Source organism: Neomonachus schauinslandi, chromosome 4 (assembly GCF_002201575.2).
Source record: "Neomonachus schauinslandi chromosome 4, ASM220157v2, whole genome shotgun sequence".
NCBI lineage: Eukaryota > Metazoa > Chordata > Mammalia > Carnivora > Phocidae > Neomonachus > Neomonachus schauinslandi.
The window spans coordinates 130,967,041-130,991,491 of NC_058406.1; the positions used below are offsets into that span (position 1 = coordinate 130,967,041).

Here is a 24,451-nt window from a genome sequence, read left to right on the forward strand (position 1 = left end):
TAGGAAATCAGGTTCGTCCACTAAGCACTTCAGATAAGGTGATTCCATGAAGCATTCCAAGATTATCACAAGGAATTGCTTTCGTATGCCATAAAAGAGAAAGAAGTGAGCAGAATATGGCCTGAAGAGGAATTTCCAGGTTTACAGCTCCTCCCACATAAGTCACTGTTAACAGTAACAGTTAACTGTGGATTATCACTCACAGACTGAAAGCCCAACAGCCATCACACACACTGGCCTGTGGTGGCACTTGCATGTGTGTTTCTAAGTCAATGATGAGGGTATCAGAACCGATACTGGACATGGAGATGGCAAATTACAGTGAAGTTTTGGACCCAACTTATACAACTTTGGAGTTTGAAACTATGCAGATTCTATATAATTCAAATGGTGAGTTCTCATCTGCTTGGAGACATAAAGGAAAGCAGGTATAATGGGAGGTGTACAAACTGAGCTTCCCAGGTGGTAGCTCTGTGTCTTCTTGCTGAAGAACTCGGGGCTTGCTTTTTAAAACCACGTATCTGAGCTTTTGCATTTCCTCACAAAATTGAAATTAATAATGTTATGGCTCGTTTATGTTGAGACTTTTTAAAAGTCTAGTTATGCGTAATAAAGTGACCTCAGAATTCTGTCATGGGCCAGTTAAGGTAAAAAAGAACAGTTTCATCAGTTACTTTATTTACTGTAAATCACAGGAGTAAGTAATATTGGCAGACTGGCTGTGAAGTACATTTCTATGCGGTGTTTAAAATGACATACGGAACGCTGGAGGCTTTTACTGGTTGCCTCCTCCTGTCATTTCAGTTCTCAATGGCTGCTGACGAGAAACTGCGTTTAAAATTACTCTAAGTTTTTGCACTGAACACAATATGAAAGGAAAGAAAGGCTTATATTATAACCTTACTACTTGAAAAGCTAATGTTTAGCCTCACAAAGCTCTTGGTATTTATCTACTGTAACTTTTTAACTTTAAATAAGGCATGAATTGTTTAGAGTTCATGTCTTTATATAATACAGTTTACTGTTGACTTTGTATTTAGGTTTTTTCCAAGTAAAAATCTTGTCCAAGATTACTTATAATTGTTAGAACACCTCAAATCTAGTAATTATATATACTTTGAAAAATGTGTGTGTGTGTGTGTGTGTAGTTCAGGATTGAGAATGTATCTTATACTCAGGATATGGTAATGTTCTGCTATGCTCCTCAGTTTTACAACTGCTGTTCTTGTTATATTTATAATAAACAATAGCTTATTAGTGGAAGATTTTTCTTAATCCTCAGAAGATGAATTCTGAAATTTTAGCACAAAGAGAATTAGTGTTGTTAACAATATGTAATTATGGCATTAAACTGGAAGCAAGAGTTGAATTTTTTTCCTGTTTCCATAAATCTAGAATACAATCAATCCTAATACTTCTGTCATATTTCTAATATCTATTTTGTTTATATTACCAAAAAGAAAAATTCCTAGCTTTAAACTCCATAACATCACATGATTAACCCTTAAACATATTCTCTTTAAGGTTTTTCTTAACTTGACGAAATTATATATGGTAATGTCTGTCTACTCAGAAGTATTAGTAAGTAAAATATGTGTGTTTTCACAGAATATAATGGTACATGACAGCCTTTAATTTTATTTTTTGTTATATTCAAAATATGCATTATTATTATGTTTATATTATCATACAATATTATGATAATTTTTAATATATTACCTATATTCAGTGTCTTTTATATTCAATGTCTTTTGAGTCCATACAGATTTTTAAAGATGTAATCAATAATACTAATTCATTTAAGAAACCATTTAAATAAAAATATTTATGTGGAGTTTTTTAAGCCTCTTCCTCCAAAAGAGGAATCTATGGATTAGATGCGTACTTTATGCCAGGCACAGTTCTCAGAGCTGGAAGACAGGGGTGCGTACAACAGATCTTAAGTTCTCTAACATCATGAAGTTTATATTCTGTAGGGAAAGAGGGGTGGTAAATGAACAGACTAGTTCATAAGATAATTTTTAAAAATGAAGTAGTTATTTAAAAAATAATCAGGGTTCTAGATTCTACTTGAAGGGCAGATGAGGGGTGATTCTTAGATGTGTGTTCAGAGAATATTTCACAGAAAGTGAGAGATGGGAGCAGAAATCAGATAGCCAGCTCAAAGACATCCTTGAGGAAGAACTTTCCTTGGAGGCAGAAGGAACAGCAAGTGTAAAGATTCAGAGATGGGAGCCAACTCCAAGGGGGTTAAAAAGGCAACATTGTTGAAGAGTGAACAGGATGGAAAGTAGTACCAAGTAATGGAGTCAGAGAGGTGGGAGGGGGCTTTATCACACAGGGCTTTACAGCAAGCCTGAGATGCGTAGGCTTTATTCTGTGTCTGAGGGTTAGAGACAGAAGACTAATATGATGTGAATTTCTTATTCCAAAAGCACTTTGGGGTAATAAACAGTAGGGGAGCAAGGGTGGAAACAGAAAAATTAGATAAGAGGCTATTGCAGTAATCTAGGGGAAAGATTATAGTTGACTGGATAAGGGTGGCCATGGAAAAAGGTGAAAAGTTGTGGATCCAATATGTATTTCAAATATGGACTTAGTATTAGATTGGATATGAACAATGAAGGAGAGAATCCAATGAAGACCACCAGGTTATTGGTCCTAGGTACTGGATGGTACCATTGACTGACTGACATAGGGAAGACTGAAGGAAGAACAAGTTTGAGGGGAAAAATAGAAGAGTTCTGTTTTTGATACATTAATTAGCAATCTCTATTAAACTTTAAAGTGAAGTTGTTAAATAGTTATTTGGGCATTTCAGACTGATACCCATGGAAGACATCAGAACTAGAGATAAAATCTGGGGATTTTCTCTCATGCACATGATGTTTAACACAATGGGACCAGATGGGCTTTCCTTGGGAAAGAGTATATTTACGGGGACTGAGACCTATGGTGTCCCGAAGTTTAATCTTCAGAAATATGAGAGGGAAGACTGGAACGGAGACTAGAAGAAGTGGTTGGTGGTTAAAAGGAGAGCACTGGTATGCTCCAAGAGGTCAAGGAAATGGACTGTTTTGAGCCTGTGAATAATTTATAGGGTAATATAAATAAGAAATACTTAGTGTTAACTTGAAGGCTACTCTGCTTTTTCTTTAACAGATAACTCTGCTCCAGAGACAACAAGTATGAATACCACAGACAATGGTGTCAACTGTCTATGTGCTATATGTGGGGACAGAGCAACGGGAAAACATTATGGAGCATCAAGCTGTGATGGGTGCAAGGGCTTCTTCAGACGCAGCATACGCAAGAGTCACGTTTATTCCTGCAGGTACTTGAGATGCTCCTTTTGAGAAAGTTATCTTTAGAGGCATTTCAAAATGGCGTGCAAGAAGTAAGGAAATAAAATCAGAGCTTTTGGGGCACCTGGGTGGCTCAGTCGGTTAACCACCTAACTCTTAATTTTGGCTCAGGTCATGATCTCAGGGTCGTGAGATGGCGCCCCGAGTCGGGCTCCCACCTCAGCGTGGAGTCTGCTTGTCCCTCTCCCTCTGCTCCTCCCCTCACTTGCTCTCTTGCTCTCGCTCTCAAATAAATAAATAAAATCTTAAGAAACACAGACCTTTCATAATTCTGTGACTATACAAACAAAATCTGTAAGCTGTGTTAAAAGTAAGGATATGTGGGTGTGTATGCAGGATGCATTCCCAGAGGTGGTTCTTCTTTATGAAATATTTTAGACTTATAAAATGTATATAAAAATCCACATACTTATCACCCAACCTAGACCAATATAGTCTAAGCCTCTAGTGAACACACTTCTTCTATCACTTTCTCTTTCTCTCCTCTCTCCCAGAGGTAACTGCTGTCTGAAATTTGGTGTTTGTCTTTTCTTTATGTTCCTTTATTGTTTTACCACTTGTTCACATACCAATGGACATATTTAAATCTATATTTAAATGGTTTCACAATCTGTGTATTTTTCTGCGTATTGATTTTCTTTTCAACATCTCTACCTCCTGAGTCTTTTAAACAAAATTATTAAAGTGTGGATGATTTTGGTAGCTTGTCAAAGTCAGTGAATGAAATTAAATTTTCAATCTTAAAATTTGAAATGTATTTCTCATGCCACAATTTTGCCATTGAATTCAGTGTCTTGTCTAAGATGTATTTAACTATACTGTATATGTCACATGTTTCTAGTAGGCTTTTAAAAAAATATCTAGTCAACATCATAGTACAAGTTAGGGTTAGATCGTCCACGTTGAGTGTTCAGAATGACAGTTCTGGAATGCAGATTACATCTATGTGAAATATGGACGATTAAAACAATGACTGATGCTAACAGAAAAATATCAAAGCTTGCTCTATTGATGAAAAGCATGTATAGAATTGCTATGTTATCTTGAGAACAAGTTGGACATTTGGTAAAAAGTTATCTCCCTTACAGTATGATGCCATTTGATTTCTAGGGATTTGGAAAAAAGTTAATATATAACTCTCCAAATATCTAACTAGTGTTCTCTAGTAATTTTTCCAGGAGGGCTTAAAAAGTTGGTTAAAAAAAAAAGTGTCCATCATCCACTTTAAAACCTTCTTGGGGGTGCCTGGGTGGCTCAGTCATTAAGCGTCTGCCTTCGGCTCAGGTCATGGTCCCAGGGTCCTGGGATGGAGCCCCAAATTAGGCTCCCTGCTCGGTGGGAAGCCTGCTTCTCCCTCTACGACTCCCCCTGCTTGTGTTCCCTCTCTCGCTATGTCTCTCTCTGTCAAATAAATAAATAAAATCTTTTAAAAATAAAATAAATAAAAAAATAAAATAAAACCTTCTTGATAAACAAGAAAATATATTTAGATGACTCTTGCTTTTATGTACATCAAAGCTCTAGATATAAAAAATAAACCAAGTAGATTTCCCTCATTAAAAGCATTTTCTCTATGATTACATTAAATATTCAGTGCTTTTAGAAAATTAACAGCGAAAATAAACACAAATAACATGTAAACAATATATTTTGAGTCACGTGTTCTGTTAAAGATGAAATACATATATATGAAAGATGGTGTGATCCAAACAACTAAATCCCACAAAGACTTTTAAGAATCAGAAAATATCAGCACCATGTGCTTCCAAGATTTCCTCCCTTCCTGTATGGGCAAAGTGAGAAAGGAGTGTTCCCATAACAACTTCTGGAATTTAAAAAATATTCCCACCACATGTACAGTTTAACTCCTCACACCTTCCCATCGTGAGTATTGCTGCCAACTTAGCCTTCTTTACATATTTTGGTATTAAGCAAATGCTATGATTTTCCATTTGGAAAATAGTTATTATAATGATGAAGGTGTAGGAGAGTAAAGGTTTTTTAAGCTCAGATTTTGCTGGTCTCAAATTTATCCATTTCCTCAGATATACAAATTTCATTTCCACTCTAGCTGTTCCGTCCCATTGAAGTTGGGCTTTCTGTCCCAAAGCACTTTAAATTGCTATTTCAATACTTCTCACATCGTGTTTTCTTTATTATGGCTGTTTGTAAACTTGTATGTGTACTCTATTAGATTGTAGTTTCCCTGAATGGAGGAGACAGGTCATATTCCTTTGTTTAATCCCTACACCAGGATCTTGTACACAGAAGGTGCTTAATATGTTTATTCAGTTTTTTCATTAATGTTAATTGGGTGTGTTTTCCTCTTGTATTGATTAGTAATCGGATTCCCTCCCCTGAAGCCATGAATTCCCAAGTGAACAATTCTTTTTCCTCATCCTAAAAATCTCTCTCTTCTGGCCCAGTTCTTTTATGGTAGACTTTATATTCAGTCAGTTCAAAGTGGCTACCCATCATTTTTACAAGAAATACCTTCTTTTATAGATCACCAGATAGGTTCTTTTATTCCCATCATTAATAATCAGCCACAAATAATCAGTAATACATCAATACATGTGGATGTGGGTAATTTTATGACACAATTTTGAAGAAATATTATTATTTTACTATATGATTGATATTTGCCCCAAAGCCAATGATTGATATTTACCCTACACTCACACAACTTTTTACTGAAAGTCCTTCCAATTTGACAGCTATAAATTAATTTGGGAATGTTAAATAACATCCCCACGTTCCATCAGGAGTGAATGGTGGACCTGGAAATCAAGCTCACATCTAATTCCAGAAGATGTACCCTTTTTTTTTTTAAGTGTACAATTCAGGTTTTGATTATTTTCACAGAGTTGTGCAACCATCACTACAACCAACTTAAGTCTATAAAGAGAAGTCCTACCCTTAAGCTGTTGCTCCCCATTTCCCCTAACTCCCTCCCTCCAATGACAGGCACCAACTAATGAACTTTCTGTTTCTATAGATTTGCCTCTTCAGGACTTTTGATATAAATTAAATTACAGACACACCTCACTTTATTACGCTTCACAGACATTGAATTTTTTTTTTTTTACGAGTTGAAGGTTTGCGGCAACCCTGCATTGAGCGAGTCTTTTGGTGCCATTTTCCAGCAGTATTTGCTCACTTTGTGTCTGTGAGTCACATTTGGGTAATTCTTGCAATATTTCAAACTTTTTCATTATGATTATATTTGTTATGGTGACCTGTGATCAGTGATTACAACTCATTGAAAGTTCAGATAATGGTTGGCAATTTTTAGCAATAAAGTATTTTTAATTAAGGTATTACATTGTTATTTTAGACAATGCTGTTGAACACTTTATAGATTACAGTTTAGTGTAAACATAACTTCAATATACACTGGGAAACCAAGAAATTTCATTTGACTCACTTAATTATGATACTAGCTTTATTGTGGTGGTCTGAAACCAAAACAGCAGTATTTCTCAGGAGTGCCTGTCTACAATATGTGGCCTTTGTGTCTGACTTCTTTCATTTAGAATGATGTTTTCAAGGTTCATCCATGTTGTAGTAGCATGTATCAGCACTCCATTCCCATTTATTGCCAAACAATAATATCCATTGTGTAGGTGTACCATATTTTATTTATCTGTTCATCAGCTGATGGACATTTGCGTTGTCCCTGCATTTTGGTTTTTAAGAATAATGGTGGTTTGGACATTTGTGTACACTTTTCTATGTGAACATATGTTTTCATTTCTTTTGGGTATATACGCAGGAGTGGAATTTCTGGATTATATGGTAACTCTAATATCTAACTTCTCTTTAAAAACTGCCAAAATTTCTTCCCAAGCAGCTGCATCATTTTATATTTCAAAAGCAATGTATGAGGGTTCCAATTTTTCCACATCCTCATTGACATTTGTTATTGTCTGGTTTATTTTTTCTGATTATAGCCATTTTAGTGGCTGTGAGGTAGTACCTAATTATGCAGAGACCATACTCTAAATGCTGTTTTCACCCGCCTCTGGATATGTAATTTGGCAGTTAGAGTAAATTTCAATTGCATGTGAGGCACATTTGAAATTAATAGAAGAATATTTAAAAAGAGAAAAGCATGCAAGTGCAGGGGAATGATGTTCTGATATATTCTCTATTACATTGAAATCATTTAGTAATAAACAATTAGAACTCACATGCCAAAGATTTTTAAACTAGGTTTGGCTTTCATAACTCAGGATAGAAGTGATAATGTATACTATGTATACTGGTGAAAAGTCAGATAAAAGTCAGTTTTATTTTATTATAAAGACTGCATGAGAAGTAAGGCTTGTATTTCCATGTACATGCTGACCATTAGACTGGAAAAGTTGCAGGTAATTGTTCTTACACATTCTTCCTGTTGGGGCCAAATTTGACCATATTTATGCAAGGTCTATTCATCTGTTTATTTGTGTGTGTTTGGTTTTGTTTTTTGTTTTGATAAACAGTTTTCTGCAAACTAATATATCTTTGTTTGATATTACAGGTTCAGTCGGCAATGTGTTGTTGACAAGGACAAAAGGAATCAATGTAGATATTGTCGATTAAGAAAGTGTTTTAGAGCAGGAATGAAAAAAGAAGGTAATAATATATAGTATAATAATAATAATTATTGATGGAAATTGTTATACACATACATCCTCATTTAAGCAAATAACCTTTTCACATGAATTCTGATTTTCCTCAATGAAGAATCTATAATTCCCTGAGTTTAGGAATTTACCCAAGGACACTGACACCCGGTCTTTGATGATTGTCTGATTCCAGACAGTATTACCTCTACTACTGTGTTATACCTGGAAACAAAATTATTATCTAAATAATATACCGATATCCTGTTCAAAAGATAAATGCAAAATCTACTAATAGGTTGAAATTATAAATGTTATTTTTAAACACATACTTATTGTCAATAATAATTGAATATCTTTGCTCATCCCATAAACATTGATTGAACATTAACTTTTTATTCACTGATTTATTTATTTAACAAATATTTCTTGAGCACTTCTTTCTAAAAACTGTTGCAGTTGCTAAGCCTTCAGTGGTGAACATAACAGAAAAAAGAGTCCTCCCTCTTAGGGAGCTTATATTCCATTGAGGAACAGAGACAATGGACTAGATACTCTGTTTTAGTGTGCATTAATTTCATTTCGAAGGTAGTGACTAATCTTATTATATTATCCTACATTCTGACCATGGTTAATTTGGAAACAAATCTGTTGAACACATGTAAACATTGGGCAGGGGATAACCACTGCAGTATCTTATGCTTATCAGTTCACATGCTTATGCCTATTATATACAAAGAAATATTTTTCAGAACTATTTCACAAACCATAAAAGAATTAAATCAAGTTAATATACTACAGAAATGTAAAATATATCAAACTTATATTGAACATAGCTAGTTTTTTCTTTGTCACAGTATTTTAAAGAGACCAAAATTCCATTGGTTTCATTCAGATTGCTAGTCTCCAAAAGAAGACAAAGTTCACAAAATTAAAGGAGAAACACTTTGTCATTACAAAATGACTTATTTCTAATGGCATATTTAGTAGTTTATTAATTACACACTTTGTCAATCAATTTCATCTATTTCTATTTGAACCCCAGCACTACTCCTACAAAAGTATAAGGAAGTCGCAATCCTCTGTTTCCTTTAAGAGTTCACAGGTTTTGAAAGAAAATTACTTTCAAAAATAGTTAAATTATGTCTCCTACCATTCATAGAATAATGCATTAGTTTTTTTAAAATAGATTAGGAAGTAACTTTTGGGTTTCAAAGTAGATATATTTCTCTTATTTACATCAATAACATAATATCAAGGTTAGTTGGATAGAAACCTATATAAGCATGGTTTTATGTCAAAAAATGATAGCAGTAAGAAGATTACAAATGTCCCCAATTTCTTCTGATGTGTTTCTAAGGATTGATCATGTAAATGAAATTCATAAAAGCATAGCTTACATTTTAATTTTTTATCTCCACATATGCATTTCCATGTGAGTCAGTTTAGGCTGAAAATCAATGACAATTTCTGTGGGGGGAAAAAAGAGTTAGCTACCAGTAAATATGATTTTAGGATAAAATATTAATGATTCATTCCCAGCTTAAACACTACTCACTCTTAAAGGCAAAAGTCCAGTATTTTCTCTTCCAAATTAATGAGTTGGTGGTTAATAGTAAGTTTGGGGTAGATAGTAGATTTTGGCATAGAAATTGGTGCATCTCTTTAATAAAATAATAATTGCATAAAAATTATAATAGTTTTATGTCTTCTCTCTCCAGCAGAACAGGGTAGAGCATTGATCTAAATCATTTAGGGGCTACAGGCCTTGTTTTCATTCTTTTTGGTTAACAGAAGATATATTTATCTCCTAAGTTTTAAAATCTAACGTTGAGGGGCACCTGGATGGCTCGGTCGGTTTAGCATCAGACTCTTGGTTTTGGCTCATGGTCATGAGATTGAGCCCCATGTCAGACTGAGATTCTCTCTCTTTCTCCCTCTGCCCTTCCCACTTCTGTGCTCACTCACTCACTCTCTCTCAAAATAAATAAACAAATCTTTAAAAAAATAAGTAAATAAGTAAAATCTAACTTTGATATTTGACTTCTAGTATTCTTTTTTTTTTAAAGATTTTATTTATTTATTTGACAGAGAGTAGAAAGCACAAGTAGGCAGAGAGGCAGGCAGAGGGAGAGGGAGAGGCAGGCTCTCTGCTGAGCAGGGAGCCCAACGTGGGGCTCCATCCCAGGACCCTGGGATCATGACCTGAGCTGAAGGCAGCCGCTTAACCCACTGAGCCACCCAGGCACCCCTTATATTATTCTTTATATGACAGATATACAAGGTAATACTCCCTACTATGTAGTTTTTGGGGATCCTGCGTGGCTCAGTCGGTTAAGCGTCTGCCTTCAGCTCAGGTCATGATCACAGGGTCCTGGGATCGAGCCCCGCATCGGGCTCTCTGCTCAGCGAGGAGCCTGCTTCTCTCTTCGCTTGCTGTTCCCCCTACTTGTGCTCTCTCTCTCTGTCAAATAAATAAATAAAATTTTTAAAAAATAAATAAATAAAATAAAATGTAGTTTTCAATAAGAACACACATTACTTTCCCTTTCCTTTCTGAAACAAGTAGATCTAGCTCTCTCCTAGAAGCTTTTTATATGATACTTAAGATGTCTTCACCTTTCCAAAATGCTGATGTTCAAACCTCAGTCTCCTCAGGAGACACCCCTTCCTGCAATTTTTGCTTTATTAATGCTTGTAAACTGTCCTGAGGACATTGTTTCATAAGAGATCATGAGATTGCAAGCTTAAAATCACCTTAACTAAATAAATTCACTCAGAAATTCCATTTCTGCTAGTGTTTTAGAAAAAAAAAAATGGAAGTTTCAAAATCTATGATTTGTATCTTCTGTTGGTGGATATACTCTTTGACTTGATCAGTCTCACAGGCTATACTCTTCTTCTACTTATCTTACAGTTTATTAACTTTGAGAGAATGGAAAGCCATCCTATTACAGATACTGCATGGTTGAACTGACTCACCCAACACTTTCTGACACGGCTGCAATCATGAAGTTTCAAAACGCCATCTTTTATGAGCTCTAATGACAGGCCTGGCCTTCTACTTTTTTGAAGAATATCCTCAGTCATACCATACTTCCCCCTCTGCCCCTCAGCCCCTTCTTACTTTTTATACTATTACTTTTAAACTTTAAACTGTATTTCCTGACATGTAGTGAAAAGAACTGACCAATGAATACTGTGATTTTTCTCCCCTAGCTGTGCAAAACGAACGCGATAGAATAAGCACCAGAAGAAGCACATTCGATGGCAGCAACATTCCCTCCATTAACACACTGGCACAAGCAGAAATTCGGTCTCGCCAGGTACCTGCTGCGCTCCAGTATCCAGTCCTGTTCAATACTATCAAATGTCTACTTAGGCATAATCCGAAAATAATCTAAGTCCATTTAAGTGGGCTCATTTCTAAAATGAATTACAGTTTTACTTTGAAAATATTAGGTGGTCTATTGACTTAATTTTGACTCCTCCTGGACAACTTCCTGTTTTTAAACAGAAAAATACAATGTATGTCAGTCTAATGTCGTTAAATGAAAGTTTGTTTACAAGGTTGGTTTAAAATACTGAATGCATAACACAATCCTCTGGAGGCAGTAGCCTGCTTTACTGATTAAATCTGTAAACTCAGTTACTATGACTTTTGGGGAGCTTGGCTGAGACCTATCATCAGAGCTTCTTTCCTTGAAAATGGTTTCTGAACTCAAGAACTCACCTTGGCATCTGCTTTGGAAACAAGTATTTAAGGGAAGAGCCAGAATCCAGAAACCAATGGCGAAGGAGTTTATTATTTTAAAATTCTAGAATGAGAGTATCAGTTCCAAAGTTTAAAAATGTTTGGGTGTGGAGCCTACTTAAAAAAAAAAAATTTAGGGCGCCTGGGTGGCTCAGTTGGTTAAGCGACTGCCTTCGGCTCAGGTCATGATCCTGGAGTCCCTGGATCAAGTCCCGCATCGGGCTTCCTGCTCGGCAGGGAGTCTGCTTCGTCCTCTGACCCTATCCCCTCTCAGGTGTTCTCTCTCTCTCATTCTCTCTCTCTCAAATAAATAAATACAATCTTTAAAAAAAAAAAATTAAAAAAGACCTAAAATCCTTGCAATTTCCTGAGTGATAAGAGAGCCTTTTGTTAGTCATAAAATCTCCAGCAGACCTCTCCAGAGTTCATGCTAATGAGGTGACATAGGGCGGGTCCCAGAAATCAGTTTGGGGCTGGTCACCAGAAGGACCAAATTGGGATTCAAGGATAGGAAATTTCAGCCCCACCCACTGGCTCTCTGTGAAGGGAGGGAGCTGAAGACTGGGTTATAAAAACTCTTGAACAACAGGTTGGTGAACACATTAATATTCTCAAAAGTTATTTCCCCAGAGAGGGCCTGGAAGCTCTCTACCACTCCACACCCCTACCTACCTACCTTGTTCTATGCATGTCTTCCATTTGGCTTTTCCTGAATTGTATTCTTTATAATAAACTGGTCAGTGTGAAAAAAAAAAATCAAATGAGGAAACCTTTTGAAGACAGTTTATTTTAGCATTGCCCCATTAGAAAAGTTAATGATATTTTTCTATTATAAAAAGTTATGAAATAGCTAACTATTAATCAGGTTCTGTATGAGTCAGTGCAACTACTTTCATTTTTGATAGCATGAGGGTGGTATGATGAGGCTAACATCCCCATTATCATCAGTCCTTGAAGATTACTTGATGATCCTATCGAGCATTTACAAAATGGCTTAAGGGAAGCTGTGAAGAGATAAACACATAGAAAGACGCACGCACACACACACTTGCATGCTCAAAAATTAAGTATATAAGAACTTTTAGAAAGCAATTTTTAGCAGAAAAGCATTTTCAAACCACTTATATTTTATCTAGTTCAAAATTATATATAATTTGAAAATTTTTTCATTACAGGTTAAGCTTTTCAATGTTGCTGAGTCAAAAGTTGGTTTCTTACTTTGACTTTGATGGGCTTCCATTTCCTGCAGCAACATCACTAGTTCTGGCTTCTCTTCTAAATCTTTTTTCCTCAGTTTGGTGAACTGTATGCACTGGAAACATTTTCTTCATAAAAATAAAATCACAGAGCATATTTCATGTGACTACGGCATATCTTTTTGTATAGTTATTTTGAATTAGGAAAATGCTGAAAGTTGAGTCAGTTATTTTGCGGTTTTGCCCGTAAGAAAAAGGTACTGCTCCCAGAGCATGGTACTGTGCAGTGAATGTTTCCAATTTAGCTTGTACATATAGGTATGTTTTCCTCCATTTTAAAATGTTCTGTGTATCTCAAGATACTGTGGCAATGGGAGTGCCCACTTCAAAGCTTTAAATGATAAATTAAGGCGATCTTCTTCATGCTAGATCTCAGTCTCAAGCCCTGGCACAAGCACTGACATAAATGTTAAGAAGATTGCAAGTATCGGTGATGTCTGTGAATCTATGAAGCAACAGCTCCTAGTCTTGGTGGAATGGGCTAAATATATTCCTGCCTTCTGTGAGTTACCGCTGGATGACCAGGTATAGTTAAAAGATGTTATGAATGCTTTCGGAAATGTTTTTTGAACCTGGCTACGTTTTTGTGTTTTTTAAATTACATCTATAATAGATTGACTGTATTTAACAATGGTTCAATTATGAGGAAAAAGATTGGTTTTCTTGTCCATTCACCTTGTTCTCGCAGGAGGCACAACTGTTTAACTTCTATTTTAGGGGCCCTGCAAATTTATTTATTGGGTGAAGTTGAGGAAGACACGGTTCTTCCCTCCTGGAGTTTAAAAAGCTTAAGTGAAGAAGAAAAACAGATAGCAAGGAACCGCCATTGTGAGAAAAGTATTGGCAGAATAAATATGTGGGAGGCAAGCAGTATACTGTTGGGTCTTGGTGTTTATGGAAGGTGCCATATAAAATTCCACTGAAATACCAGGCCACTCCTAGACAGAAACCACACAGGTTGTGTTGTTGTCTTTGTAGGCACTCTATACAATTAACATAAAATTTTGCCCTTCAGATTGTCAATTTTATTCTAGCATTTACTGTATAAAAATAATAGGTCTGGCAAAAATGTCTCTAGGATCATACTCTGAAATCTACAGAGAAATAGAATTCAGATACAATAATCTTTTCCTAATACATATATTTTCATATTTTGTCATATATATACCATAAGACATTTTAATTAATAGCTAAGAATTTTAATTTCCTAGTCTATGAAAATTAGATTATTAGCTTCAGATTAATTTTGAATGCTTCCATCTAAGTAGTTAATATATTGTAGATGCAAGTAATTTGAAAATTTTTAATTACCCACATTGAGTAAACCATGGTATGTATTATACCCAGTGTATATTTTTCCATACTCTGACTGGTGCTTTTTACCACTAATACACAAAAACAAAGAAACAGTCAAAGGGAAAGATGCATGATTATTTAAAAATCCAAGAAGGGCAAAGTATTTACACAACCAGAATGAAAAGTGATCATAGGAAGTCAGCAGTTATATTTCCAAGACAGCATTTCACATGACGACCAAAAAAAAAAAAAAAAAAAAGCTATGAAATCTGAAATCTGTCTTTTTTTTTTTTTTTGAAATCATTCTTAAAATGTTCTGTAACTGCCTTCCTGGTGTGAGTCATGGTTATTGACATATCATAAAGATAGCTTGGCTCAGAAGGTTATTTCAGAGTGAATAATGCTAAGTTGCTAAAAAAAACGTGTCTCACCCCAAGCCATATAAGTAGGGTTATGTTATTTATCAGTTTTATATTTTTATTATCACTCCTCCTTAAAAGTTGCTGACTTGTGGTATAAAGACAATGATTTAAAAATTGGAAAATTAAAATTCAGTAACCTGTCAAAAAGAGTTTTTATTTACTAAATGACACTTGAATACTAACAATATAACATTAATAGCCATGGATTGGCAAATGTCCATTTTGGTTAAGGCACTAGCAAGGTAGCTTTCAGTTGCGTTATATATTACATTATTTTATGTAATCCTCTCAGGAGCTCTGGCATAAAAGTTATTATCGCCACTTAACAGGGTTTAAAACTGATTCTAGATCAGTGAAATTCACTCAGAAAATTCATCAAACAAATATTTTGTAGGACTGCATTTCAGTTTTAGGAACCGTGAGGATTTGGCGATAATAATACAGATTGTGTCACTGTTCTCATAAAGTTTGCACTCTATTTGGGAGAGACAGACAATAAAAAATATACAGATTATGAGTAAGTTAATTCTAGGTGGGGATAAGTTCCATAAAATAGAATGAAATGAGTTGGAGAATGACTGGGGTGGAATGGTAAGACATACATTAAGCTGGAGATCAGAGATTTTTCCTGAGACCTGAATGACAAGGGGCTGGGCATGCCAAGATCCGAGGACAAAGCATTCCAGGACAGGAACATCATGTTCAAAGGCTCTGAGGCAAGTAGGAATAACGTGCCTGGAGAAAAGTGAGCAAGGGATGTTGCAAGATGAAACCAGAGAAGTGGGTGGGGGGTAGAGCATTGAGCTATCAACCTATGAGGCCACGGTTAAGGAGTTTGGGTTTTACTGTAACGACAGTAAGGAACCAGCGAAGAGTTTTCAGCAGAGGAATGATATTAAGTGATTATTATTTACAAATATTTTCTGGGAAGCTCTGTCAAGAAGGATTTCGGATGGAGGAACCAGAAAGGAAGCAGGAATACCTATGAGCTCGGTGGAGAGCATTACGGCAGGCAAGATGAAGAATGATAAAGGGCTCCACTGGGGTGGAGCAATGGGGAAGCAGCACCCCGATTTGCTATAATTAGAAAGGAATCAAATGGACTCTTGTTTCTGACATCAACAAGCATTTTGAATGATGGGGCCATTTACTAAGATGATGAAGATGTTGGAGACACATTACTTTGATGTGTTATATTTGGCATGCTCCCTATTCTTCTTGATGGTGATGTTAAGTAGGCAATCGAGTATATGCATAAAGCTCAGTTGAGAGCTTAGTGCGAAGAGTTAGAGGTTCAATCTAGAAAGTATCAGCAGGCCGATCACCCATCCTCTTCTCAGAATGTCACAAGTCCTTGCTTTGCTTTTGTTTATTCAGTTTATTATGTGTAACAGAGTGTGTTTTACATATATTTTCTTATGTAGTCCTCATGACTACACTTTGAGATTTTTATCACTGCCCCCATTTGATAGATGAAAACGAAAGAGTCCCAAACATACTGGTTAGCTTATCTAAGGTTAAACAGGTAGTATGTGGCCAAGCCAGGATTTGAACTCTGATTTGTTTGATTCTATTTCATTCCAAAATGCTTTCTTTCAGCTTTTTTTGTTCTGCTTTTTGTTTGTTTCCACTGTATTGACTTAGAACTTATAGAAATTTTGAAAAGTAAAACTCTATTGACATGCTAAAATAGAAAAATAGAAGGCTTAATGATGGCAAATATCTATGACTATTGTAGTTTATTAAAACAAACAAACAAAAAAGGTCCCAGGCTTAAAGAACACTGAGTTAATCAGACACATATTATACCATCTTTTAATCATTGTATTTTATAATTAATTGATAAACTTGAAATTTTTCATTAAGGTGGCACTGTTGAGAGCTCATGCAGGGGAACATTTACTGCTTGGAGCTACGAAGAGATCCATGGTGTATAAAGATATTTTGCTTTTGGGTAAGTTTTTTGTTTTTTTTTTAATTTAAGAAGAAATTATGCATGCTTTATCCTTACACGGATCTATTCTGTAGGTACCAAGCATTCATAGACACTGTCAAATGGTACTCTCACTTCACAAATTGGATTTAATTGATTGTGTCCTCACTCAAGGCCCTATCTTTCCTTGACTTGATCGCAAGGAAGTTTAGAGGGCATTGAGGGCATTGAGACGTTCAGGGTGCATTAAGATTTAAAAATAGGAGTTGGAGAACATGGTCACAAGGTACAAACTTCCAGTTGGAAGTTCAATAAATACTAGGGTTACAGTGGACGACATGGTGACTAGAGCTAATGCTGCTGTATAATATGTGGGCAAATTGTTAAGAGAGTAAATCCTAAGCATTCTCATCACAAGGGGATTTTTTTCCTTCTCATTTTATTGTATCAATGAGAAAATGGACATTAGCTGAACCTATTGTGGCAATCATTTCACAATATATGTAAATCATACCATCATGCTGTACACCTTAGACTTATACAGTGATATATGTCCATGATTTCTCACTAAAACTGAGAAAGATTTAAAAAATAAAAAAGAAATGTTGCTCAATAAATGTAATATTGAATTATGTTTGAATCATATCAGAACAAAGAATTAGTGACTTGTGTGACCACTTTATTGGAGTCTCAGTGTTGTTTCACACTCCTTCAGTGTCTACTAAATACTCGTAATTATATTGTTTTATACACTTTCAAGGACATGTTTATTTCCTATGATATCATTGCTTACGTATGATGCAAAATCCCAAGTTAAAAAAAATAATTTGGTGACTGTGTCTGAAAATTCTGATAGTGAAGTAGCAGTGCTGGAAGAGGCAAAGTAGGATGGCAGGTTGAAGGGGGGATAAGACAAAAGGGAAAGCTTTTGTTTTCCTCAAGTAATTGCTCCAATCCCCCCCCCACCCCCGCACTTTACCTTTTAAATTAGGTTTCTTGTTGAGAGAGTTGAGATCCCTGTAATGATTATTACTATTACCTCCACCTCTCTCTGGCTCTATGAAATGATGACCAGATTATTTATTCTATTTTTGTGATAGATGTTATGTCCCAAAATAGATATAAATTGAATGTAATATAACAATAGCTAATATTTGTTGAGGACATACTATGTAAGATGCATTGTTGTAAGTGCTTTACATGTAAATACACACTATCTCTTGTAATCCTCATGATAGCCCTAAGGGGTAGGTACTGTTACTCTGTAGGTGACGAAATGCAGGCAGAGAAAGTTTACCTAAGGTCACAAAGTTAGTAAGGGACAGAGCCAGGATTCTAAACCACATAATGTGACTGCAGAGACTATGCTTTAGATTCTGTTAAACACTCTCTTGCATTTAGAAGACTGCTATAATAATGTTCTCATTATAGATGAATACTATATACGTAAAAACCCAAATGTCTTTGCTACCTAATTCTAAATTGTTTTACCTTGAATAATTAGGTAAACTAACTTTTCATAAGAAGAGCAAGGTTACATTTTTTGAGTTGTTTCACACATGTTGTTACACTGAAGATTATCTTTGCCTGCAGTGAAAGAATTCAGAATGTTCTGCTTTTTATAAAACCAGAAAATAACAATCTAGCTGTTATCGTAGGAGCTTTTGTCATTGTTTTCTATTATAGCCAGAGACTTTCTAAATTAGAGCGTCCTTAGGGATTAGGTAATCTAGTCTCTATCCAGTTTCTGGACTTCCTTGAATTCATCTACTTAGACTTGTTAAAATTGTGTCTCAAGAGTTATTACAACTACATATATGTAGACCACTAAAGGAGTCCTATTTTTATCCAGTGTAAGCAAGAAAGTTTCTTTAGGTTTTGTGTTACGCTCATTAATGAGTAAGACACTAATAGATAACTGACATAGTGGAAGGCTAATCATTATATTTTGTTTCTCCCCTGTCAATTATTAGCTTGTTATTGGTCTGTACTTTCGTGTTATCATTAGTGACTGAGACTGTTAAAATGCATGTGATCATATTATCAATGTCATTGATCCTTGACGTGTTCTTAAGTTTTTCTAACATAACTAACCTAACACTATTGAAAGGAAGTACTGTTACTACTCTTTCAAGGAAAGAAGCATTTAAAACATCGATTTGTAAAAAACTAATCATATCTGACGATCTTTTGTTGGGGGGGCGGCTGACCTTTTTTTTTCCTAGGGAACAACTATGTAATTCACCGCAACAGCAGTGAAATTGAGATCAGCCGTGTGGCCAACCGGGTTCTAGACGAGCTGGTACGACCATTTCAAGAAATTCAGATTGATGACAATGAATATGCTTGTTTGAAGGCAATTGTATTTTTTGATCCAGGTTTGTTTTCATAATTCCATTAAAAAAAATGATAATGAAAAGTAAACTATTATTTCATATTAGAATGTTTACTCTCACACTCAAGTAAGATTCAATCTTTAGATTGCCCTTTTTCTTCCTTTTTTATAGATGCAAAAGGGCTAAGTGATCCAGTAAAGATTAAGAACATGCGGTTCCAAGTGCAGCTCAGTTTGGAGGACTACATCAACGACAGGCAGTACGACTCCCGGGGGAGGTTTGGAGAGCTACTTCTGCTCCTTCCCACGCTGCAGAGCATAACTTGGCAAATGATTGAGCAAATACAGTTCGTTAAACTTTTTGGGATGGTTAAAATTGACAATCTACTTCAAGAAATGTTACTGGGTGGTGAGTACATTTAAGAATTCCCATTTTATTTATTAGCATCCCACTCTGTACAAGGTTGACCTACTTATTTTTTGTCCGTGACATAATGAACTCAATTTTTTACATTTAGAAAGTCTGCAAAACCCACTGGATGGAGACAAAAGTACTTGAATGTATTGAAATCCTCATTCTTCCTGGTCTCCACCATCTTTGTGCCACACAGTTCCTCTTGCCCTAGTTTTTATCCTTTCAAATATGGTAAATAGAAATATATTTCTAATTTTTAGTACTCCTTGGGGTGGATTGTATTTTTCTAAGCCTTGACTCCTTTAAAAGCTCAAGGATGCCAACATTGCAACATAACCTAAAAATATTTATAGTAAATACCTTAAAAATAAACACTTTGCTCCTGAAATAATTAATTGACATAACACAATGAGAAGGGAAAAATAAGATTTTGTTGAGGCAATAAATGTCAGGAATAAGTTAAGAAATCATTTATTTTGTGTTCTGATCTAGATTAAATTTCCTTGTAAAATCACTTTATTTTATTTTAGTTTAGTTTTAGTTTTCTGGTGCTTAATGTGTTCCTAATGACATCTTTCTGAAATAAAAGTTGTTTATGCTATTAGTGTGATCCCAAATACTATAAACTTGAGGTAAGTGATTCTTGGAATTGCCTTAACAACAGGCAGCAAACCTAATGATTCCAGGAAATGGCACACAAGGTCCATTATTAATATACCACATGATATGATACAACATTAATCTAGCCAATGCACAGTGAAAGCTGACATTGTCCTTAATATGGCAGCGGTTCTATTAATTCTTTTTGAAATCCCCAAAAGCACTTTGCAAAAATAGCAGTATTTAAGCTGTCAATCACATGTGTTGCAAGGTAAACTTGATCAAATATCACTAACGCAAGCATCTTTTTATCTTCTGTAGGTGCTTCCAATGAAGCTAGTCATCTCCATCATCCCATGCATCCACATTTGTCTCAAGATCCATTAACTGGACAAACTATACTTTTAGGTCCCATGTCAACACTGGTTCATACGGACCAGATCTGTAAGTATCTGGGCTACTTTTCAACCATATTAATTTTTAAACTTAATTACCTGAGAAAAAGTGGAATTTGGGGAAAGAATCTATCAGTGTCCAGAAGTTGCAAAAATTAGGTACAGTTTCCTCCCTAGGACTCAACTGTGGGAGATTGTGACGTTCAGCAAGTCACTTATTCTCCTTAGGCATGAGTTCGCTCCCTAAAATGGGATGTGAGTTCGTAAATGCTTCTAAAGTACAACAGGATGTATGGGCAGTCCCAGTTTTGCCTGGTAGTGCAGGACCATATGAAGGACTGTGCAAGCTGGAACCGTGCAAAGAAATCTTAATAATCAATAGGAAAATTATAGTTTGCTTGTGACTTTTAAAAATGTTTGCCAAAACATTAAGAACTCTCTTAACTACAGGTTATAAATGTAGAGGGAAATTGAAAAATAATAATCCTGGTATTTATTTAGTACACTGTAATGTAAACATTAGATTCACTGAGAATTATCGTATTTTATTTCTTCATTAAAAATATTATGAAGTGTAGGGGCGCCTGGGTGGCTCTGTCGGTTAAGTGTCTGCCTTAGACTCAGGTCATGATCCAGGAGTCCTGGGATTCAGCCCCACGCCCGGCTCCCTGCTCAGCGGGGAGCCTGCTTCTCCTTTTCCCTCTGCCCGTCCCCATCACTTGTGCTCTCTCTCTCTTTCTCTCTCAAATAAATAAAAAAATAGTATTTTAAAAAATTATGAAGTGTAGCTTGAACAGTCCTTGCCACCTTCTCCTCCTCTACCTTGCAAGTGGAAGTGAGCATCTTTTCTATGCCTTGATCAATTTTCTTCTTTTGGAAGTTTGGATCAGCTTCCAACATTTTACCCTTTGCACTTTCCATGTCTGAAATGTCCCTGAGAGGGTCCCCGGTAGCTCACCGTGATCGTATAGTGGTTAGTACTCTGCGTTGTGAAATGTCCCTGAGAACCCATTTAATGTGAAGGTTTTTTTTTACAGGTTTCACTTCCTCTCGGACATCTTCATCCTTTTCAACACAATCAGTTTCTTCACTAATGTCCATCAGTTTTCCTTCACTAAGCTCCAGAATGCAGATTTAGAGACTCAGACAGCAGCAGTGTCCGCATTCCCAGGGGCAGCTCATTCTGTAACTCCATCATGCTCCATTCACTTCCTGCATGATCACTTTTTGTTTTTGGGGGGGTTTTTTGCCACTTTTGCTTTATCCATTTTTTGCAAAATGTCATGAGAATATGAGAATTTATCACTAGGAGACAAGGAGGGAACACAGCTACACACTTAAGCTGTCAGTTACATGAACTGAGTAAAATATATTTAGTGACCAGTCACAGACAAACTTAAAGATGTGATGTGATTGGTCACTGATCATAATGCACCTCTGTTATCGAGGTAATTAATGTAGACCGAAGAGTTAGCAGTGAAGTTTGTATGTATGCAGTTACTCGCAGTTAATTGTGAGTTACCATGCCCACTGAAATTCGAACCATGTTTTTGCAGGACTGGTGCTATTTAGCCAAGCTGTGATAACTGAAATTTGTGCACGTCATTCGTGCAAAGTGAGGGCCTCTGGGAAAGCTCTTTGGAACTAAAATGATTATATAAAGTAGGGGTTAGTAGCTAAGTTAATCTGATAGTATTGCAGATTTAACACAAATTCTATTTTTATAAGCTACCCCCGAGATAAAAATCTCTATTTGACAAAATTTCTAGAATTGTTTCTCAATTTATACTAAGTAATCCCAGACTTGCCTTTGATCTATCTCCTCTTTTTTAAAAAGATGTTATTTAATTATTTGAGAGAGAGAGAGATCGAGAGAGAGAGCACACAAGCAGGGGGGAGGGGTAGAGGAAGAGGGAGAAGCAGACTCTCCGCTGAGCAGGGAGCCTGATGCGTGGCTCGATCTCAATCCCAGGACCCTAGGATCATGACCTGAGCCCAAGGCAGACACTTAACCGGCTGAGCCACCCAGGCGCCCTGATCTATCTCCTCTTAACATTAAACCAGCTAACTCACCGAGATTCCTTGAGTTATTGGCATATAATTGTGATGCATAACTGTATTACCTACTGACTTTACAGTAGCCCTTAATAACTAGTTTTATGTGTTTTCATGGAAATGTTCAATGAAATGTAACCAATTTAGTGAGTGTGATCTCACTGCTACCTAGTGATAAGAAAAGTAGAAGTCACAGAAATACTTATTACCACTGCTATCCCTTAGATACAAGCACTGGGAAACCCATGTGTAAATTGTGTCTGAAACACAAAGTTCTTTGAATATATGATAGAGGCAGAAGTAAAATTGTTAGAAAAATATACAAATTATGGAAATAATATGACATACTTAACCTGTGGATATAAATGTACTTGAAAGACATTAATTTGGGACCATCCTTGTGAAGCAAATGTTACCATTTTCATTTCGTAGCCAAGAACAGAGAGGCAAGCCCATTACCATCTCTGTAGAGATCAGTTATTCATAAACTCAGAAAATAAAACACATTAACAGCATATTAAACATTATAGGCATCAACTGGCAAGAAAGTTTAACAATTCTGCTGGTGGTTGAATCTTTTACTTTTTAAATGCTAGTTTTCTAGTATTTTTTAAAGCATATTTACTGACCCTAATCTTTTTAAAATCATATCCTATTTTTCATTTTTATTCTCTCTTTCAACATAATATTTATAAGAATCATTTGTTTCATGCAAAGTAAAACATTAAACACATACACACAGAAAAATTTAAGTTCATATGTGTTTTCCTGGCCTTTTAGAGCAGGCCACTGTAGTCTTAGATTCATCCCAAATATCCAGAAATAATTTTTTAAAGCAAATATGATTATTCTTTTGTCAGTTAAACTGTATCTAAAAATGTTGTTTCTAATAATGAAAATCAGGCAAAAGGGAACTTTTCTTATTTTTATATAGAATTTTTAAAAGATATTTTGGGGAAAAAATCTATAAAGTTTGAAATGCCTCAGTATGATCATCAAACATTTTCTATTCTATTAAATATGTGGAATGATAATAAATGTGAATATTAAAATATTTCAAGTTTTTTAAAATTAAAAATCTAGAATAGTTCCTATATTATTTTATAATATAGTAAAAGTTTGCAATAGGAGGATATACTATTCTAAACAATGAAGTATTCAAACTGTAACTTTGTTTTTCCATTACTTGGGCTTGCTCTTTGCATTGATGGGGAAGAGACAGATGAGCTCAACAGTAACAATAATTTTGAAGCAAAAAAGCCAGTATTTTCAGATGCCTTTACCTATGATATAGGTTTCAAAGCACTTGAAAAGTATCTTAACTTTTTATGTCATATAATATGTTTGAGTGGAATGCAACAAATATCATCAGAGAGGTATCAGTGATCTCTCTCTGATGTCTGATGTTTGAGTGGAATCCAAACCAAATATATTTTATTTTATGTGCATTTTTTATTGCAAAAAATGTGAAGTTTTCTAAGATTTGAGAAAAAAAAAACTAGCCTTCTGTTAATTCTTTGTATTGACTTTTTTTCTGCTAGGTCTGTAAGAGAATGAAATGCTCATAAATGCTATTAAGAAAAGCAGGAAGTGACTTTTAAGGGACTATTAAGTGACTTCTAAAATGTTAAAGCATGCTCTATTCCATTTGAATGCTATCTGGGAGTTCAGAAGGCAGTGCAATTCCAGTAGGACTTCAACGAGCTCATAACGTATTAGATAATCCTACTGTATATATGATCTTTTAAAAATACCTCCAAAATAAAATAGTGCATATTGGTGTCATGCAGGACTTCCTGGGTTGAGCCAGGGTGACGGTCACCATCACGTACAATTCTGTTTCTTTTTTAGCAACTCCTGAGACCCCACTCCCTTCCCCACCACAAGGCTCTGGACAAGAACAGTACAAAATAGGCGCCAACCAAGCTTCAGTGATTTCACACCAGCCTCTCTCCAAACAAAAGCAATTGTGAGAATGTGTTTACTTCTGAGCGGCATTGTGTAAATGTGAAAAC

At 35.6% G+C, this 24,451-nt stretch overlaps 1 protein-coding gene across 1 annotated transcript; it reads left to right on the top strand.

Annotated features, from left to right (window-relative positions):
- The first annotated feature begins 272 nt into the window (after window positions 1-272).
- HNF4G (hepatocyte nuclear factor 4 gamma) lies at window positions 273-24,409 on the top strand. The gene is made up of 10 exons (XM_021688440.2): window positions 273-390; window positions 3,163-3,334; window positions 7,891-7,985; window positions 11,195-11,301; window positions 13,355-13,510; window positions 16,570-16,657; window positions 18,862-19,014; window positions 19,144-19,380; window positions 20,308-20,430; window positions 24,288-24,409. Exons 1-10 carry the CDS (start codon window positions 273-275, stop codon window positions 24,407-24,409), a joined length of 1,371 nt encoding a protein of 456 aa, XP_021544115.2.
- The last annotated feature ends 42 nt before the right edge of the window (window positions 24,410-24,451 follow it).